Raw genomic sequence first — 19,937 nt, 5'->3', positions numbered from 1 at the left:
AAAGGACAGCCATGTGGCTCTTAATCTTTTTTTTAGATATTAGACCCTTTTGAATATCTAATGAAAGTTATTGATAATCTCTTTAGAAAAGTGCTTATATCCATTCGCACACAAAATTTTAAAATATAGGAGGTTTCTAGAATCCCAGAAGACATCATAGATGCCACTTCTACTCTACCATCGAAACCAAGGACCCTATACATGAGTGCATGTGTGTATGCATTTATCTGTATCTGTATATCTATAGATATAGATGTATTCAAGGTCTCCATTTTCTCTGTGATTGAAACAACAGAAAGCCAGGAGGATTCTCATATTCCTGGGAGGTTCCATTGTTAGCTCAGGTGAAAATCATAAAGGTCCCAGAAGAGAAAGCAAGAAAAGAGTTTCATAACCTTTCATATTCTCTCGGTATTTGCAGTGAATAGGCATTTAAGATGAAAGATTCATTGCAAGATACTATACCTAGGAGGACATTGAAGCTATAGTAATGCACTAGAAATTTAGAATTGAAAAGTATGTACAAAAATGTCATTGTTCATGAGCTGTATATAGAATCCTTGAACATATCAGTCAGTATTGATAACATTTTAAAAGTAAAAATTAACACCTTATGGAAAATCTGGGTATTTCTTCCAAGCCTGAAACAAGGGTGTCAGTTTAAAATTTCCTGCCTTGGGGCGCCTGGGTGACTCAATCAGTTAAGCATCTGCCTTCAGCTCAGGTCATGATCCCTGGGTCTTGGGATCGAGCTCCACATGCTATTGGTCTCCCTGCTCAGCAGGAAGCCAGCTTCTCCCTCTCCCACTCCCCCTGCCTGTGTTCTCTCTCTCACTGTGTCTCTCTCTCTCTCTGTCAAATAAATAAATAAATAATCTAAAAAAAAAAAAAAATTCCCTGCCTTCTTCGTCCTCTGTATCCGGCCAGTCCTCATGAACTCCCTGTCTTGACTTCTCCGTAGGTACTAAATCTGCCCTTCCCACCCGTTCCCAGCTTTGGCTCCACATTGGTCACATTCCTCTTCATCACTTGTCCAGGCACCTGCCATGTTCTGGAATGGAATGTAACTTTGCAGTGAAGCATGCAGACCCGGGTTTGAATTCTCATTCCAGCTTTTTAACTGACTGATTGTGCAAGTAGGGTATGTGTGAGTATCTCAAGCCTCAGATGTGACATGGGGATTGTAGGGTTCCAATACAGGGGATTTTAAGGCTTCAATGAGCTGAGTTAGATACTATAGATGGCACATGGCAGATTCACAATTATCGGTAGATATTAAAAACCTCCTTAACCATCTTCCCTATTTCTAGTCTTGTTATTTTTTAAATTAATTCTCCACACTGCCACTAATAAGATCTTTATAGAAGGAAGAATGTTTTTCTCTGCCCTCTGCTTAAAAGCTTTTGCTAGCATTTCATCAACCAAGAATAAACTGAAAGGTCCTTGATAAGACCTTACATAAGGCTTCTTGTGACCTGTGTCCTGTCTTCCTGCCTAGCATCGTCATCACTTAATTGTGTGCGTGTGTGCTGATTTTTAAATTACAATGCCATTTAAAAAGTCTATCAAGACAGAAGAGTATGAAAGTTTTAAAAGGCTTTCCCTCTGTTGGTACCTCTCTCTAGGTGAACCACTCATAATAATTTGACATGTATATCTCCATGTCTGTATGTATGTAGTTATGTGGATAGGTGAATGATGGTTGTCTAAATAGTTGTGTTTTACTCATCTGGTGATTGCTTCATATTTATGAGTACATTACAGCTATCATGACACCTTTCCAGATTGAGGCCTGTATCTTGCTTTTTTTTTAAAATATTTTATTTTTAAGTCCTCTCTATACCCTTTAACTTAACAACCCGAGATCCAGAGTCACATGCTGCTCCAACTGAGCCAACCTGTCTTGTTTTTGTAATAGCTGCACTGTCTTCCATTGTATTGTGTGTTTTGTCTCCATCTGAAATTATTTTTACATACATTGTTGTGGTAGGCATATAACTGAATTTTTCTTCCCAAAGGATAGTCATGTGCATGTGTCCTAATGACCTTTATTTTCCTGACTTAAAATGCCACCTTTACTCTGTATAAAATTCTCATACAACATTGGGCGATCATTTAGTGGTCAGATAGCATATATTCAGACCATCAACTTTGTTTTTTTTTTTTTTTTAAAGCTCATTCTAAGTGTTAATTATGAAGGTTTAAAAATGTTGACGTCTTTAGTCAGTGAATGGGATGGTGTTGATTTACTATACTGACTACTCACTCTTACACTAAAGCCAGATACACACTGTGGTCTCAGGCATATTACATAACCGCTTGTGCCCCAGTTTCATTCTCTGCAAAATGTACATAATGCCTATTTCATAGGACTTTTATGACAATTTAATGAGTTGGTATTTGTAAAGTGCTTAGAACAGGATTTGGCCCAGAGTTAAGTGCTACATACGTGCTTGTTGTATAAAAGCCATCTGTATATGGCCTGATAAAGGATAGCTCAGGCTTTATTCCCATTCCTTCTTATTCCTTATTCTTCATTTTGGTTATAGAGATAATTATATATTGTTATTAGAGGTTGTTGGCTATGATAGCAGGTGTTTGATGGTTCTTCAGATAGACCTCTATGGTCCTGGATATATTGATTAAACATAAATTCAGAGCATTTTGTTTTATCAACTGCTAAGCCAACAAGAATATCACCCTCAAAACCCAGCAGATGGACTCTGCTTCTCATAACTTCCCTTTGGTTGTATTTGTTTTAGGAAAATGCTTCTTTATGTTCCCTTTGGCAGTGTTTGAATGATTTTTTTTTTAATCCCATCAATAACATGATTTTTTTTTTCCCCTCACTGAGTAAAGAAAATCATCAAGTATTGACCAAGAGTTAAATTTTCTTTGGTTAGGCTGTCTACATCCCAGTTTGCCTGCATAAAACTTCTTGTGATCTCACCTGTCACATTTAAAATTGTGACATTTCAGCCTAGGAGATACACATGGAGACAGTTTGAGATTTTTGAAGATGTTGCTGAGATAAACCAGAGAAGAAGACCACTGCACTCATGGCAGTGGTCTTTGGTGTTATAAGGAATCTTACCTCACCATCTGCATATAAAATCTGTATGAACGTTTTTCGCTTTGACAGCCATCCCATGAAGGTTCAGAAATCAGTGGCCTGTCGTCTTGGACTGGTCCTCTCCATGGCCTGCTAGAGGTGTGTGCTTCAGCGGCTGTGACTCCCTTGCATGCCTCATTTCTCCCATTTCTCTCGATACTGAATTAAGACCAGGAAAATATTGTTGCCTGCCAACGCTTGCCTGTGAATAAAATAGAATGCCTGTGGGCACGCAGATAGAATCTTCCATTTAGAGGATTGATACAGCTCTGTAACACACATCTAGCTGCTGTTTGGCTGGTGCTGATGGCCACCAGGCTTCTGCCATCTCCACAGAGTGGCTCAGAAACAATCAGTACCAGCATAATCTCTCTGGTCCTGTGAGGAGGTGCTCAGTGTCAAACAGAGTGAAACGCCCAGAATTTCTCACAGATACCTACCAAGTGTCCAAGAGCTGTTTACAGGGTACGTTTGTTACTTTGGAGCAGAGATCTACTGGCACGCAGAGATCTACTGTGATGAGTGCCTTATGCATTGTACTTCATAAAGTAATTCTGCCGTTAGCCTGTCTGCTTTGCTCTAGGCGTGGCGTTTTGTTTTATTTGGGTTGGTTTTTTTGCTTGTTAGCTTGTTTCTTTTTTTCCTAATGCTTGGGCTCATTTTATTTTTTTAGTAATAGTATGCAATTTGTACCTGCTTTTGCTATGTGGTATAGAACTTGGAATAATTCTTTTTATCATTACTGACAAACTTCATTATTTTGCAAATGTCTGGGAAAAGAAAATGATGAAATAAAACAGCTTTACTTCTGTGCCCAAGAGTACATGGCACATCCTTGGAAATGCCTTCCATGGCCTTGAGCTGGGTTTTGTTTTGCTTGTTCTGTTTCCACATCTGTCCTCTAATGTGGAACAAACAGTTGGCTGGCTTTCAGAAGATTTGGGTCCTTAGTTACAATCTGCTACCAAACAGGTTGTATGACCTTGAGAAAGTCTCTTCACCTCTCTCGGTTTGAGTTTATTTAACTCTAAAAGTTTTTTCAAGTCTACAGACCTTATGATTTTTATGACTGAATTTAACAGACTATTGTTTGCTTTAGCGTGTGATTCCAGTTCCCTTTTGTCACCATAAATATAATTTTATAGTACAGCTATCAATTGTGTTCATAAAATACATGATTTTTAGAAAGGAAAAAAAATTAAATCTGCTATGAATAAACCATTAAACAGAAAAGAGACTGATGAAAGACAATGCTGTTTCTCACTAGAAGCTGCCTTTCAGATTGTTAAAATGAATGTTTTGTCTTTTATTTGAAACCCTCCAAAGAAGCCGTGACTGTTGTAGCCGCGTAGCATTCCTTGCAGTGCTACCTGAAGCTCCCAAATTTTACTTGAGAAACCTTCTGAAAATGCTGACAAGAATAACATTGCTCATCCTAACTCCCAGCTCTGAATTATTGTCAGTGTCTTGAATTTATCATTCATATGTGAAAAGAGAGCACAGTCTGTTCCATATAATCCTGGTTCCTTCCTGTCCCCAATTTTCTATCTTTCGGTTTTGTTAAACATGAAAAATGTTCTCTCAGTTTTTACAGTTTCTTAACTTTCCTTTCAGAATTATTGATATATTCCCTGTGGTCTTTCCTGTTCCGTTGGTTTCTTATCAGTGTTGTGTGTACGCACATGCATGTGTGTGCAGTGTTTTTGAAGTTAACCAAGAAATTTCAAAGCAGTGAACAGGAGGCAATCACATAAAACCTGTTATATACAGTCTGCTGGGAAACAGAGTAGATGTGAGAAGAAGGCTGGGGAATTAAACACACACATGACATTTATTTTTGCAGAAATAAAATATTTCTGAGAAATCATTCATTCTTGCCATTTCATTTTTGGGTTTTGTCATCCTTTAAGTTTTTCCTTGGAAGCTTCTAAAATGATCTGTGAATGTTCTTAACGACATCTTACAAGCCAATTCATAAAGATTTAAAAACAATTTCATGTTCGTATAAAAAAGGCACACACTCAACTGTAGAAGAAGGTTGAGTAAACTATGGTACTTACACAGAGTGGAGTATGATGTAGCTGTGACAAGGACTGTGGACAGTCGCTGTGACCTGACATGGAGTGGTTTCCACGAGGTGTTAAGAAATGAAAAAAGCCACATGCAAAATAGCATATATAGCATATATCTCACCTTTTTTTGTGAGAAAGAAGGGGAAAATAAGGCAAAATGTTTTTTTTTTAAATTTTTACAAAAAGAAATCCAGGAAGGATAGACCAGAAAACAGTGAGGGTGGTTACCTCTAAAGAGGTAGAATGGGGAGGATAGGATATGGGAGACAGAGAGACACTTCTTTTTTTTTTTTTTTTTTTTTAAAGATTTTATTTATTTATTTGACAGAGAGAGATCACAAGTAGGTAGAGAGGCAGACAGAGAGAGAGGAAGGGAAGCAGGCCCCCTGCTGAGCAGAGAGCCTGATGCGGGACTTGATCCCAGGACCCTGAAATCATGACCCGAGCCGAAGGCAGTGGCCTAACCCACTTAGCCACCCAGGCGCCCCGAGAGACACTTCTTTGATAACCTTTTTGTACAGCTCGAACTCATGGAAGGATATTAACATTCTGCATATTAAGAAATAAAAACAAATCATCAAGAACTGAAAGCACATTTAAATCAATGAACACAACCATATTTCAAATGGATACTTTAACTGCACTAGAGAGAGAGAAAAATGTGAATCCAAGTAGGATATGAACGTGGTTTTTAACTGCATACCCCATTCGTGGACAGCAGAGCAGGGAGGGAGAATTGCAAACAAATCCTGAAATCTTTCAATAGATTTGTTTATTATAGTACTGTGGGTAAAATAGTTCTGAAACTATAGTAGATGCTATAGGATTTAGTATATGAGTAAATGTGCTGACCTGGTTAGAGGAGAAAGACAAGAATGGATGGGAAAACGCAGAACGAACTCTTTGGGGTGGTCTGGGATTAGACATATCAGTATGAATTTAGGATTTTTAAAATATACATAAGTATGCATATACATACATCCATGTGTAAATATTTCTGTATGTATATGTATGTGTGTTTTGTATGTAACTGTATAGTGAATTGGGCAACACTGTCATTGTGTGATCAAAATCAACACCACCAGTGAGAGGATGCATGGGTGTCCTGTGGCTCCAGAGGAGATATCCTGAGGACGCTTGTCACCCATGTAACATACTGGCAGAGAATGCATGACTGAATCTAATCATGGGGAAATGTCAGACACATCCAGAACGATGAGATTTCTGTTTAAAAAAAAAATGGAGGAGGGGAAAGACTGTTTTCTTTAAAAATGTTGTTGTTGTAAGAGGTAAAGAGCGCGGCCGGAGGTCAGGCAGACGGGAGGTAAAGAAATAGTATGGAAAAAGTTCCAGATTAAAGGAGACTAAAGAAATATATCCACTAAATTTGATATCTGACCCTACCTGAATCATTGTGGAGGGGGAAAGTGTTATAAAATGCCTTGTTGGATAAATTGGAAACACTGGAATATGAATTGAAGATTAGTTAAATGTTATGTTTCCAGAAGTTGATAACTGAATTGTTGTTACATAAGAGAATGTTGTCATTCTCAAGGGAACTACACTGCCTGCTCTTAAGGGAAAATCATTTAGTATTTAAGGGTAAAGGGCCTTCAAATGATTCAGAAACAGTCATATATACATGTGGATGTATATGCGTATATTTATATCAGTGTACAGGCACAGATACGAGAGAGAGAGAGAGAACACAAATGGTAAGGCAAATGAGGTTTCTACTGTTGTTAACAATAAAGGAGTCCAGGCAAAGGCTATACATGTTCTTTATATTATTTTGTTCTTGCAGCTTCTCTTTTAAGTTTGACATTACATTCAAATGAAGAGATTTATTTTTCAAAGGAATAAAAATAAACATTAATGCGTTAACCGGTAATAAAGAGTAATAAAATTAGTGATTAAAAAGCAGCTCTTGTTCTAATAAAACTAGATTTTAATCATTTTCTATTAGCATTCTTATAACTTACTTCAATTAAGAGTAAATTGTCTAGTAATGCTGAATTGCTCAAAACTGCTCAAAAGTAATGATAATTTGCTAGGCTGTGGGAAACAAGGCTAGTATTAAAATAATATGAATGGGAACACATTAGAAAGTTTATTACAAAGTAGATTCCATTTACAGTAGCAGTAAATATTAAAAGGTACACAGAAATAAACATAAGAAAGCATTTTTGACGCTTTTTTGAAAATTTTAATAACCAATGATGTTGATTCAAAAATTTTAAAAACATCTTGGACAAACAAAATGATTAAGTTAAATGGAGAGAGAACAAGTTCCTGAATTAGAAAATTCAATATAATAAAGGTTGCTTTCCATATAGAGTCATAAGCAAATAAGTCAATGTGATATAGGAAAATATACCAATGAACAGAATAGAAGGGCCATAAGTAGACTCACAAATGTGTAGAAATATGATATAACAGAGATAATTTTGCTGATAATGGAAGTATGGGCTACACAAAAAATTTTGTTGAATAGTCTGTTTTCCGTATTAAAAAAATAGATCCTACCTCACACCATAGAACAAAATTAATTTCAGTTGCATTGTAGATTAAAATATGAAGAACAGAAGTTTTAAAAGAATGCTAGGGGAATGTCCATGTAACTTCAGGGTTGTGAGGGATTTCATAATGATGTGCACATAATGGATGTGCACACTGAACAGGAAGTAATTGACGTATTTTACTACATTAAAATAAAAAAATTCTCTACAACAAAGTCAGAAAGAGCCAACTCACATACTGGGAATAGGTAATCATTACAATTAATAAAGGATTGTTTCCAGAGTACAGGAAGAGCTTCTTCAAATCACTAAGGAAAAATGGGCAAAAGGAATAAATGGGGAGTTCACACGACATGTAGTTTCCATATAAACTGTTTCCTAAGTAATGATAAAATGATCAAAATGATCAAACCATCTTTGAGGCCCAAATATAGAAAAGCAGCCATCGATCTTTAGGTGTATCGCTGAGCCTCCAAGCCCATACTGTGAGTTCTTGATTGCATGCATAGCAACACCAAGTGTGTTTTAATATCACATTGTAAAGGTATTTCAGTAGCTAATGTTATATCATGAAATTTCATAGGACCAATCCTTTCCGGAGCATGAAAATGGTTTTCAGGTTGGAATGAGATTAGAAGGCATTGACCCCCGACATCCATCTGTATTCTGTGTGCTTTCTGTAGCTGAGGTAAGAGATGGTGTTATTGTCTTGGGCTGAGTGCACAGTGACAGAAGAGAATTTTCTAGAGAATAATGAATTTGAGTGCTTTCCATTATAAACAAGTTCTACTACATCACAGATGTATTTTAATCAGTGATGGGTAAAATATGTTTCTTAATGAATTTTTTTCCTTCTGTGAAGATTAATCTTTTAATAAGTCCCTCATCACTAGCAGTTACCCTTGATTAAGTTGGTAAATAGTTTTCATTTGAGGTTGATAACAATCAGTGAATCCTACAGTGTTACTTTTGTCTGTTAAAAGAGACATAATTATTCAAGTTTTAGCTGAACTGATGAGAAATGTGTATGAAAGATATCCAAGCACATGAAATATCTATTTATATAAATGTAAGCATTTTATGAAAATTACTTAGAATGAAGAGCCATTGATGAAAGTAAATGGCTTATAAAATGTAATATTTACTAAACATTTTATATTATTAAAATGATGGAAGACCTCTATATTTTTAATTACCTCATATAAAAAACCCTATTCACTTAATTTACTGATTGATTATAGCTATTAAACTTGTATAGTATGTCTTAAGGATGTATTCTACACTGTTTTATTTATTTCCTTAATTGAGTACACTGGATCTATGTGTTAGAGTTGAAATGAAGACATACCCATTTTGGTTTTGCTCTGTACTTTAGCTTGCATACTGTCGTGGGACAGCGGGAGATGGGGTTTCCAAGAGCAATATTTGAAAGGTGTTGAATGAACAATCAATTGATGGAGGTGTAAACACCTCAGATTTCTAGACTGAGTAAAAGGATAATTTTTTTTTACAGAAAAAATTCTGGATACTTGAAAGATTGTGTCTGTCAGCATTTTGTTTTATTCAGATGTCATCTCTAAATTTGCCTTTTAATACAAGCACATTTGGATGGAAGTGTTGGTTTATATTATGTTGATAGCACTGACAGAATATGTGAATATTTTGTTAATTTTGTGTACCCTTCAAATGCGTGACACTTAATGAAGGATTGCAAACATTCCATTTTACAGGTGTGTGGTTACCGCCTCAGACTTCACTTTGATGGTTATTTAAGCTGCTATGATTTTTGGACCAATGCCGGTTCCCCTGACATTCATCCAGTAGGGTGGTGTGAGAAGACCAAACACGAATTGCACATCCCTAAGGGTAGGCCGGGATGGAAAGAGAGTTGGTTTTATTTTAACAACATTTCATGAAATATTAACGAGAGCCTGGTGTGAATTGATTTTCAAAATGAAAGTTTAATCCCCCCCAAGCAGTAAGACTACAAGGATACCATTTTTAGAAATGAATAAATGTCTTTAAAAGAAAAGCAACGGGGGCGTCTAGGTGGCTCAGTCAGTTAAGCATGTTCCGAGCGTCCCGGGATTGAGTGCTGATCAGGCTCCCTATTCAGTGAAGAACCTGCTTTTCCCTCTGCTCTCTGCTCATGCTCTCTCTTGCTATCTCTGTCTCTGTCTCTCTCTCAAATCAATAAAATCTTAAAAAAATAAATAAATAAAAGCATCAATGGCTGCTTAGGTCAAATATGCTGATCAGGTACCTATGGCAGAAATAAAATCTTATGACTTAATATAAAGTTTATTAAACCTGAGATGGAATAAAGAAACTTATTTTACATCATGCTTGAAATGAACTGTTTCACTTAGTCACTGATACCGTATGGTGAGGAAACTCAATTCACTGTATATCATTTGTTTCAAACCATGGAAAAGACATAATTACGAAAGAGAGGAGGATTTCACGGTCTACTTCCTTTTTTTTTTTTTTTAAGATTATTTATTTATTTATTTGACAGAGAAATCACAAGTAGGCAGAAGTAGGCAGAGAGGCAGGCAGATAGAGAGGGAGAAGCAGGCTCTCTGCTCAGCAGAGAGCCTGATATGGGGCTCGATTCCAGGACCCTGGGATCATGACCTGAGCTGAAGGCAGAGGCTTAACCCACTGAGCCACCCAGGTGCCCCTGTCTACTTCCTTGAATCAAAAATCTCATCTCTGTCTCTTGTTATGTGTGAGAGGAACCTGGGCCTGGCAGATGTGACTGAAGCCTTTTTTATTTGCTGTGTGCTGGTGAGGTGAGGACTTGATCTGTTGAGACAACCATGGGCCTGTTTCCTTGCACAGCAGACTTCTGTGTACCGGCTTCTGCTCAGATGCCAGAGTACTGGATGACAGTGGCACTTCTGGAATTTGTGTACAGCCATTTTACTGCCCAACTCAGAGTGGCTTTTGGGGATCCACCCCTGAGACTGAAGGCAGAATCCCTAAGATTGCTGGATTTCATGAAAGCTGGTCATGGGCTCATTTTCAGTAGGTTTTTATGGAGCCCTTGCTGTGTGCTGGCACTGGGGATAGAGTCATGAATAAAAGAAACCATCTCTGTCTTCGTGGGGCTTTCGTTCCGGGGTCGGGGGCAAAAAGTCTTAGACGAAGGTGAGGTAGGGTGGCAAGCAGTGACAGGGTTGGGGGATGGGACAGACTGCATGCTGAAGAAGGGCATGAGAACGTGATGTCCCACAGACAGGTGGATGAATGAGGGAAGTCAGTGAGGCCCCCCTTGAGAGGGCTGCCGGAGAGAGTAAACGCCCTGGGGCTAGAGTCTGCCACCACCAGGTTGAGGAATCCCAAGGAGGTGAATTTGGCTGGAGCACAGAAGCAAGGGCAAGGTGTGGGAGATGAAGTTAGAGGTGTAGCGCTGTGCAAGGAGCCTGACTTTTGTTCTGTGTAACATTCAACCAGAAACAGTTTGTTGAGCCCCTCTTATTTGGGCCAACCCTGTGGGAGTCACTTTAGGGCGCACAGAGGGGAGAATCAGTACAAAAGGCAAAACCCACAAAGATAAGCAGCAGAAAGCTGTTGCTGCCAAATGGTGTTTGAAATGTGAGGGGGTTTCTATAATGTCCCCATCTGCCTGGAACGCTGGATTGTTGCATCATCAGGACCTCTGATGTTCTCAGTGACATGGCTTCTGCAGGAGTGACCATGAGTTCAGGAACTTTTGTCTCTTCCCTCTGCCCATTTTGGAAAGCCTCACTAAGAGATGAGACTCCCATCAGGCCATCAGCAGACCAATTCTTTATCTTAATGAATTTAAACAATTTGTAAGGGCATGATATGCATGATGGGAAATCACGTCAACAGTTTTGAATTTCATACGTTAAAAGACATTGAAACAATTTAGAGATTTTAATTTAAATCATTTGTGGTCTACCACAGGACTTTGAATTTATAACAGAAGACTGAAGAAGGCTAATATATTGAATATGCACATGGTTATATCCTGTGGGTATTTTGAATAATCCATACTTTTTTTAGGTTATAGAAAAGATAAATTTGTTTGGATGGATTACTTGAAGGCCTGCAAATTGCAAAATGCTCCCAAGAAATTATTCAGAAACAGAAGTTCTGTAAGTATTTTCTTCCTCAGTATAAATCCGATTTCTACTTGAGCTCAAATTTCTTAAAATTCACTATATATTCTGTTGTATTTTTTCAGAATCCTTAGCTTCATATGACTTTTCTCACTTAATTTGTCCGTTTCCTATAGGTGTATCCCACCCCACCTTTAAATGTACAATTAAATACTTTATTTAGATGCAGAGAGTTGAAGACTTTATATTTAAATCCTACTAAAATGTAAAATGCCTTTTGGAATGGTTTTTCCTTCTTGATTCTAGTGAGTTACTCGTTTGAACATAGTTTGGTGTTTTGAGACCAGTAGATACCACAGGTAGACTTTGAATAAACCCAGCCTAGTTGGATTTCTGTGTAACGAGAATGAGGGTGACATTTTCTACAGATTCAAGGGGCGTATGAAGATATGAAGATTTGGGTGGAGCACATTTGTTATGCTATCTGTGTCTCCAGTAACCTGTCAGCTCTTCAGGAGAGAATGAGAATAAGGTGCAGCCCCTGCCTCCTCTGGGCCTGTCAGCCTGTCCCCCCACCCCCAGTCCCCTGCAGTGAGGCCACCTACCTGGGAAGGGGGCAGGGAACCCTAGGGTTGCTCTGCCACCTACTGGCTGTGTTTATCCCTTTGTAGGACACTCACCCTGATCTTGAAATCGATGTTATATAACTGCTCTGTGTGTTTCATAGAATTTTATCAACAAAAGAGAGTAATAGAAATGGGAAATTGCTTTTAAAGATGTAATGCGCTAAAGGAAAACAAAAAGCAGGGCTCAGTATAGACCGTAAAGAGGTAGGAAAAAACCATTTTCTAGTCCCCAGATCCCAGGACTGGCTAATTACACTGGTATAAAAAATGGGGTTTTGTTATTGTAATGTTACTTTAAATCATAGTCCTTACTGTTTTTTACTATGAAAAAATGTGTATAGATACTAAAAAAAGCATTTGGATTTCTTTCAAGTATAGATTTATTTATGGATTCATGCATGTGTTTCTTAAATATCCAGAAAGCCACTGTTTTCAGATTTCATCAAAGTAAATGATAATTTTGGTGCTAAAGAGCCTATCTTTACTACTTCTCCAAATACTGGTATTTGGAAACTGTTCAAGTCTGTGGGGAGCAGAGAAAATTATTTGATACTCTTGTATCCAGTAAACATCATATTTTTAAATTAATATAATTTCTTCTAAGAACTGAAAAGGGAAAATAATGATGATGAGGGAAATACAACTTAACCTGCACAACAAAAGAGAAAAAGTACAAGGTAAAAGCTAGTTTCCTTGGTTTTTGTTAAGAATGCTAACCTCGTAACAGTTTGTTGGAATATTTGTACTAGCATTTGCTGGCTTCATTCTAGAGGGTAAGTGTTGCCTGTAGACTGTTCTGATGCTAAACATAGACGTTTTGACAGTAGCTTAGTCCTATCTGGTGTCCTGTTTCTTTTTGTGCCTCTCCCCTCTGGTGCTGTGTTAGAATGGGCCAATGCCTAAAGAATTTCAGGTTGGAATGAAGCTGGAGGCCGTCGACAGGAAGAACCCTTCCTTGGTGTGTGTGGCAACCATAGCAGATATTGTTGAAGATCGCTTACTAGTGCATTTTGACAATTGGGATGATAGTTACGATTACTGGTGAGACACCAATGTGCATTTTATTTCTGTGTGTTCATGTTTGGTGTTAAGAATTTATTTTCCGGTCTTGTCACTGTCCTTGCTGTTCTTAGAGTAATGAACATCGGAATTTAGTGGCCAACTTTTCATGACCTTCTCTTCCACATGAATTGCTGAATTAAAGTGCCCGAGAAACTTACCCACTCTATGAGAGGTTACCTAATGAGGCCTCAGCTGAAATAATATGACCAGGTCAGGGCACTTCATTGTGTTGTGTCTAGTTTGTAAGGGAAGCATTTCTATGAAGAGGAAGTGAAGAACTTGGAGCTATTTTTTTTTTTCCTGAAAAATGTTGAACTCAGCCTGTCATATTTTTGAAAGGGAAGATTCACAGGGAGAATGGAGTGAATTATTTGAGATCCTGTGGGGAGCAGAGAAAATGTATGCTACAATACCATTAAACTAACATTGCATGAGTTACAGAAGGCTTTCTGGGTAAAAACCTGAAATATGGAAGAGGGAATGGCAAAAATAATTTTTGTAGCATTTCTTCACAGTCTATCCTGAGAAACCATCAAGTCTCTGCCTAAGGCTATGGCTCTTCATGTGCATGAAGGGGGCCCTGTTCTCTTCTTTGAACTAAGAAGCAGAGCATGGATTGATTGTTCTGTGTGTCTCAGAATGGTCTGGGTTCCTTGAAAAGGAGAAGGGAAGAAATTGGAGGCATATGGAGTCTGGTCTGTCCTGTTAAACTTGGGCTGGCCCATTAATATTTTTTCCCTTGCTGCTAGTAGGAAGTGGTGGGAGAGGCTTATTAAAATGTTCACTCTTTGGGGATAACACTGGCAGTTCAGGTTCTAGTCAAACTCTTTCTTAAAAGTACTTTTAAATTTCAAGAAAGGTAAAAGAGAAGTTTGGTCACTTAGCTTAAAAAATACAGTACTAAAAATTACTTCTAATTTTATTTAGCTATAAAATATTTTTGCTATGTAATTATATCTTCCATGGTATCTCTTAGTATCTAGAATGGTCATTACTCTTGGATTATTTCTCTGGCTTTGACCTGTGTAGGATCTGAAATAGAATCCTGTTTTGCAGGTGTGATGTAAATAGCCCTTATGTTCAGCCAGTTGGTTGGTGTCAGGAGAATGGAAGAACTCTGATAGCACCCCAAGGTAAGCGGGCTGGCTGCATTTTCTTTGAAGGCATCTCTGTGTGATGGCGATGACTGTTCTTATTTTCTGTTGATGCCAACCAGATTTTAATATGATAAAAATAGTATGATAAAAATACTGTGCAAGGCTGTTTTGATAACCCAGTAACTCATGTGTCTGAAATCTGCTAGTCTTTCCCATAATGAAAATGGACTGGGTTTATAAAGATGCATTAGGCAGCCACTTTAAAAAATGTTGCTGTTCATTCCGGGTTTTGGCACACACACAAAAAAAAATGTGCTAAAAATTTTTATCTAATGAAATGTGTACCATTGCTGCAGATCACTATTTAAAGCTAATTTTTCCCATGTGTTATCTATCTTTAACTTATGCTAATCCATTAATTGAATCATAATTTTATTATATATTCTTTGGATTTAAATGAAGAAATGTAGAAATCTAAGGAGTGAGAATTAAGCATGAGTCTTCAGACTTGCCAGACCTCTTTACCAAACCAACTTGATGGTTCAGCTAAACACCACAGTAGGGACTCTTTCTAGTTATTTATATTTTTTTCTCATTGTAGAAATATTAAGTATTTAGAGAGTTTCTGTATCAAATTTATGTTTTCTAATATCAATATTAATTAGGTATAATGGTTGTTTAAGCTTAGCATTTTAAAAGTAAGTATTCTAGGAGAAACTGATTTCTTTCAATTAAAAAAATGTAGAGAATGAGGACACACTCAGTGAGGGGTCCAACTCCTGGTTTGGGCCTAAGTGGTGGTCTCAAGGTGTTGGGATCAAGCCCTGTGTTGGGCTTTGCACTCAGTGTGGAGTCTGCTAGAGATTCTCTCTCCCTCTCGCCTCTGGCTGCCTCAACATCTGCCCCCTCCTGTTTATGCTCTCTCTCTGTAAAATAAATATATAAAACTTAAAAAAAATGTGGAGTATGTAACATGCCATTATAGAATGGAGCAGATGTTTAATGTTTTGATTTGAATGATTCTGGAAATTTACTGTGTTTTAATGTTTTTTTTCCCTTGATACAGAAAAATGATTAGAATTTGTCATCGAATTTGTGAGTTCAGTGAAAAAAAATTAAAATTCAAAACAATCAACAAACCAAACCAAACTTAAAACCACAACCTATTTAAACCCTCCAATTAGTCTAGAAGTTTTTATAAAATATATAACATCTTCTCAAATTTGATTTTGATATGCAGATAATTTAGAGTTGTTTGTTCTATTTTTCTGTAAAACTGGCTAAAGCTAACTTTAGAATAATGTTCTTCAAGGTGAGGTGAAATGTTTGTCAGATCTCAGAATATGCGGTTTGAGTTAGTGTGCCTGGAGGTACAGCACACTCTGTTTCCCATTTTCCTCTGCTGGAATAACTTCTCTGCTACTTGCAGCTTATTCTCACTACATTTCACGGATGTAATCAGTAGTTAAGTTCATCTCCTTGTCTTCTCGTGCTGTGTCAGCCTAGAAATAGTCTGTGCAGAGATTTTAAGAAGTCTATGTCCAGAATCTTTCCATCATTAATATGAACCGAGGAGCGAGGAGGCAAAGCTCCCATACAACAGATAAGGCCAAAGCTTTCAGGCCCTGATTGATGGGTGCAGGAGACTATTTAGTTCATAAAGTCCACAAAGCATCGATGGAACTCAATCCAGATTTATGGTTTTTCCCATACAATTGATTGCATATACAAATGTCATCACCATGCCGAGATTTGAAAAAGAGTTGTAACGAAGGACCAATTTAATGATAGAAAGTCTTCACTTTGGTGTCATATTTTCTTCCCTAGGATGTAGGTTTAAAATTCTGAAGAGATTTCGTCCTGATATACAATGTCTGAATTAAAATCTTCCAGTTAACCCACCTGTAAACCTCATCTACTTGTTAATATCCTTTTTACACATTATGGAGTGTTTTTACACACTAAAATACTGCCCTCCCCCAAGCCCCAATTTGTATAATACTTTGTTTCTCTGCAGTGAATTCTTTATCTACTTTCTTTTCCCTATTGAGATATAATTCACTTATTATAAATTTCACCCTTTTAGTATTTATTTCAGTCATTTTAGTATATTCACAATGTGGTACAACCATCATCTCTATTTTTTTTTTAAGATTTTATTTATTTATTTGACAGACAGAGATCACAAGCAGGCAGAGAAGTGGGCAGAAAGAGAGGAAGGGAAACAGGCTTCCTGCTGAGCAGAGAGCCAGATGCTGGCTTGATCCCAGGATCCTGGGATCATGACCTGAGCCGAAGGCAGAGGTTTTAACCCACTGAGCCACCCAGGTGCCCCCATCTCTATCTATTGCCAAAGATTGTCATCATTCCTAAAAGAATATCCTCTTTTGCTCAGTCACTCCTCATTCTCTCCTCCCTCTCAGGCCTAGGCAACCACTACTCTATTTTATATCTCTTTGGATTTCACTATTCTGGACCCTTGGCATTCACGGAATCATACAGTATATGGCCTATTAGGTCTTGGCTTCTTTCACTTAGTATAATGTTTTCATATTGTAGCTTGTCTTAGTAAATCATTCCTTTTGTTTACCAATAATATTTTAGTGTATGGATATGCCACATTTTGCTTATTAATTCATTATTTGATGGGCATTTGGTTTGTTTTCACTTTTTTGACTGTTATAAGCTTTCATGCACAAGTTTTTGAGTGATGTTTTCATTTCTTTTGGCTATAATTCTAGGACTAGAATTGCTAGGTCATAAGGTAATTCTGTGTTTGAGGAATTGGCAAACTATTTTCCAAAGGAGCTGTACAGTATACATTCCCACTGGCAACGGATGAGAATTCCAGTTTCTCCACATCCTTGCCAGCATGTTATTGTCTTCTTGATTATAACCATCCTGGTAGGTGTGAAGTTAGATCTCATTGTGCTTTCAATTTTCATTTATCTAATGACTACTGATGTTGAACAACTTTTCCTGTGGTTACTGGCCATTTATATGTCTTCTTTCAAGAAATACCTGTTCATATTATTTGCCCATTTTTGAGTTAGCTTATTTGTCCTTCTGTTATTGAGTTTTAAGTGTTCTTTGGATATTAGACAAACTGTTGTCCTTTTCACTTTCTGGATGGCTTTTTTTTTAAGTACAAAAGTTTTTAATTTCGATGAAGTCCAGTTTATCTGTTTTTTTCTTTTGTTGTACTTTTGATGTCTAAGAAAGCACTGCTAGTCCATGGTCACAAGGACTTGTTATAAAAGGCTTTTATTTCCCCCAATTGATTGGTCTTGGCAGAATTATTGAAAAACAGTTGATTATGGACAGAGGAGTTTATTTCCAGATTCTCCATTCTATTCCATTACTTTATATGTCTGTCCTTATGCCAGTACCACACTATCTTGATTACTGTAAATATTGTGAAATTGTGAGTTCTTTAACTCTATTTTATGTTCTTTTTCAAGATTGTTTTGGCTGTTCTGAGTCACTTGCAAATATGTCCTTATGAATTCTAGAATCAGCTTGCTGATTTCTGTCCAAAAAACCCAATGGGGATTTTGATAGGAATTGATCTCTAGATCAATTTTGGGGGTAGCCATCTCAAAAATATTAAAAGTTTCAGTCCATGAGCATGGGACATGCTCATCTTTCCACTTATATGTCTTAATTTTCTTTCAAAGATGTCTTACAGTTTTTAGTCTACCAGTCTTGCACTTTTATTACGTTTGTCCTGTAGTGTTCTATTCTATTTTTTTTTATTAACATGTAATGTATTATTTGCCCCAGCGGTACAGGTCTGTGAATCATCAGGCTTACACAGTTCACAGCACTCACCATAGCACATACTGTTCTATTCTTTTTTAATTGAAGAGAAATTTACATGACATGTAATTAGCCATTTTAAAGTGTATGATTTAGTGGTAGTGTATTCAGAATGTTATGCCACCACCAGCTCTCTCTAATTTCAAAACCTTTTCATCACCCAATAAAAACATTCTGTACTTATTAAGTAGACACTCTCCACTCCCTGCCTCCCACCCCCTGGTAACCTTTACTCTGCTTTCTGTGGATTTTCATATTCTCAATATATTATACGTGTTATATATAAAAAGAATCCTGTGTCTGACTTCTTTCACTTAGTGTAATGGTTTCAAGTTCATCCAAGTTGTAGCATATATCAGTAGCTCATTCCTTTTTGATTGACTACTTTTCCATTGTACATTCATATGCTATGATTTGTTTGGCCATTTATCTGTTGATGGACATTTGTATGGACATTTGTACTTTTTCCTGTATTACTAATACTATTGTGAGCATTCTTATACAGTTTTCTGTGTGGATCTGTCTTCTCTTTGGTGTACACTCAGGAGTTGAATTGCTGGGTCATATGGTAATTCTATGTTTAGCATTTTGAGGAATGGAGAGTTATTTTCTGAAGTACCTGTGCCATTTTACATTCCCACTAGCAACATATGGCAATGATTATTTCTGAACATACATGCCAACTTGTTATTTTCTGTTTTCTTGATTATGAAGTGGTATCTTATTGTGGTTTTGATTATATTTCTCAGGTGACCAGTGATGTAGCTTATGTGGCTATTGGCTATTTGCATATCTTTTAAGAAATAGTTATTCAAATCCTTTGCTTATGTAAATATATTGGGATGTCTTTTTGTTATTTATATATTTTTAAAATATTATGTCCATTTATTATATTATCATTATTATTATCTTGAGAATTTTTTAAAGATATATTCATTTATTTGAGAGAAAGAGAGTGCACATGGAGGAGGGTGAGGGGCAAAGGGAAAAGGAGAGAGACTCTCAAGGAGAGAGAGTCTCAAGCAGACTGCATGTTGAGCATGGAGCCTGACATGGAGCCATCCAGAGACCCTGAGATCAGGACCAGAGCTGAAACTGAGAGCCAGACTTCCAACCAACTGTGCCACCGAGTCACCCCGTGACAGTTTTTTAATGTATTCTGGATATGAAACCCATATTCTATAAATGATTTGCAAATGTTTTCTCCTTTTCTATCAATTGTACTTTCACATTCTTGATAATGTTTTTGGCTATAAAATAGTTTTTAATTTTGATGGTCCAGCTTATCTGTTTTTTCGTTTGTTCCTTGTGCTTTGATATTAAATCTAAGAATCCATTGCCAAATCTGAAGTCATGAGGGTTTACCCCTATGTTTTTTCTATGGATTTTATAGTTTTATCTTTTATATTTGAGTTGTTGATCCATACTGATTTAATTTTTGTATACGAAGTGAGGTAGTGGTTCAACTTCATTCTTTTGCATTTGGTTATCCAGTTAGTCAGTACCATTTGTTAAAGAAACTATTTCCCTATCACATGG

At 37.1% G+C, this 19,937-nt stretch overlaps 1 protein-coding gene across 7 annotated transcripts in view; it reads left to right on the top strand.

The window, feature by feature from the left end:
* The window catches only part of L3MBTL4 (L3MBTL histone methyl-lysine binding protein 4), a 453,724-nt gene that overhangs the window by 165,518 nt on the left and 268,269 nt on the right, over positions 1 to 19,937 (top strand). For all 7 annotated transcript variants that reach the window (XM_032309584.1, XM_032309585.1, XM_032309583.1 and 4 more), the window contains 5 exons: positions 8,287 to 8,391; positions 9,434 to 9,569; positions 11,739 to 11,830; positions 13,307 to 13,461; positions 14,539 to 14,615. In XM_032309584.1, the coding sequence (XP_032165475.1) occupies positions 8,287 to 8,391; positions 9,434 to 9,569; positions 11,739 to 11,830; positions 13,307 to 13,461; positions 14,539 to 14,615 (565 nt within the window). The remainder of the gene's footprint in view (positions 1 to 8,286; positions 8,392 to 9,433; positions 9,570 to 11,738; positions 11,831 to 13,306; positions 13,462 to 14,538; positions 14,616 to 19,937) is intronic.

The sequence above is a fragment of the Mustela erminea genome, chromosome 13 (genome assembly GCF_009829155.1).
Source record: "Mustela erminea isolate mMusErm1 chromosome 13, mMusErm1.Pri, whole genome shotgun sequence".
Lineage (NCBI taxonomy): Eukaryota > Metazoa > Chordata > Mammalia > Carnivora > Mustelidae > Mustela > Mustela erminea.
This window is presented reverse-complemented; position numbering and strand designations above follow the sequence as displayed.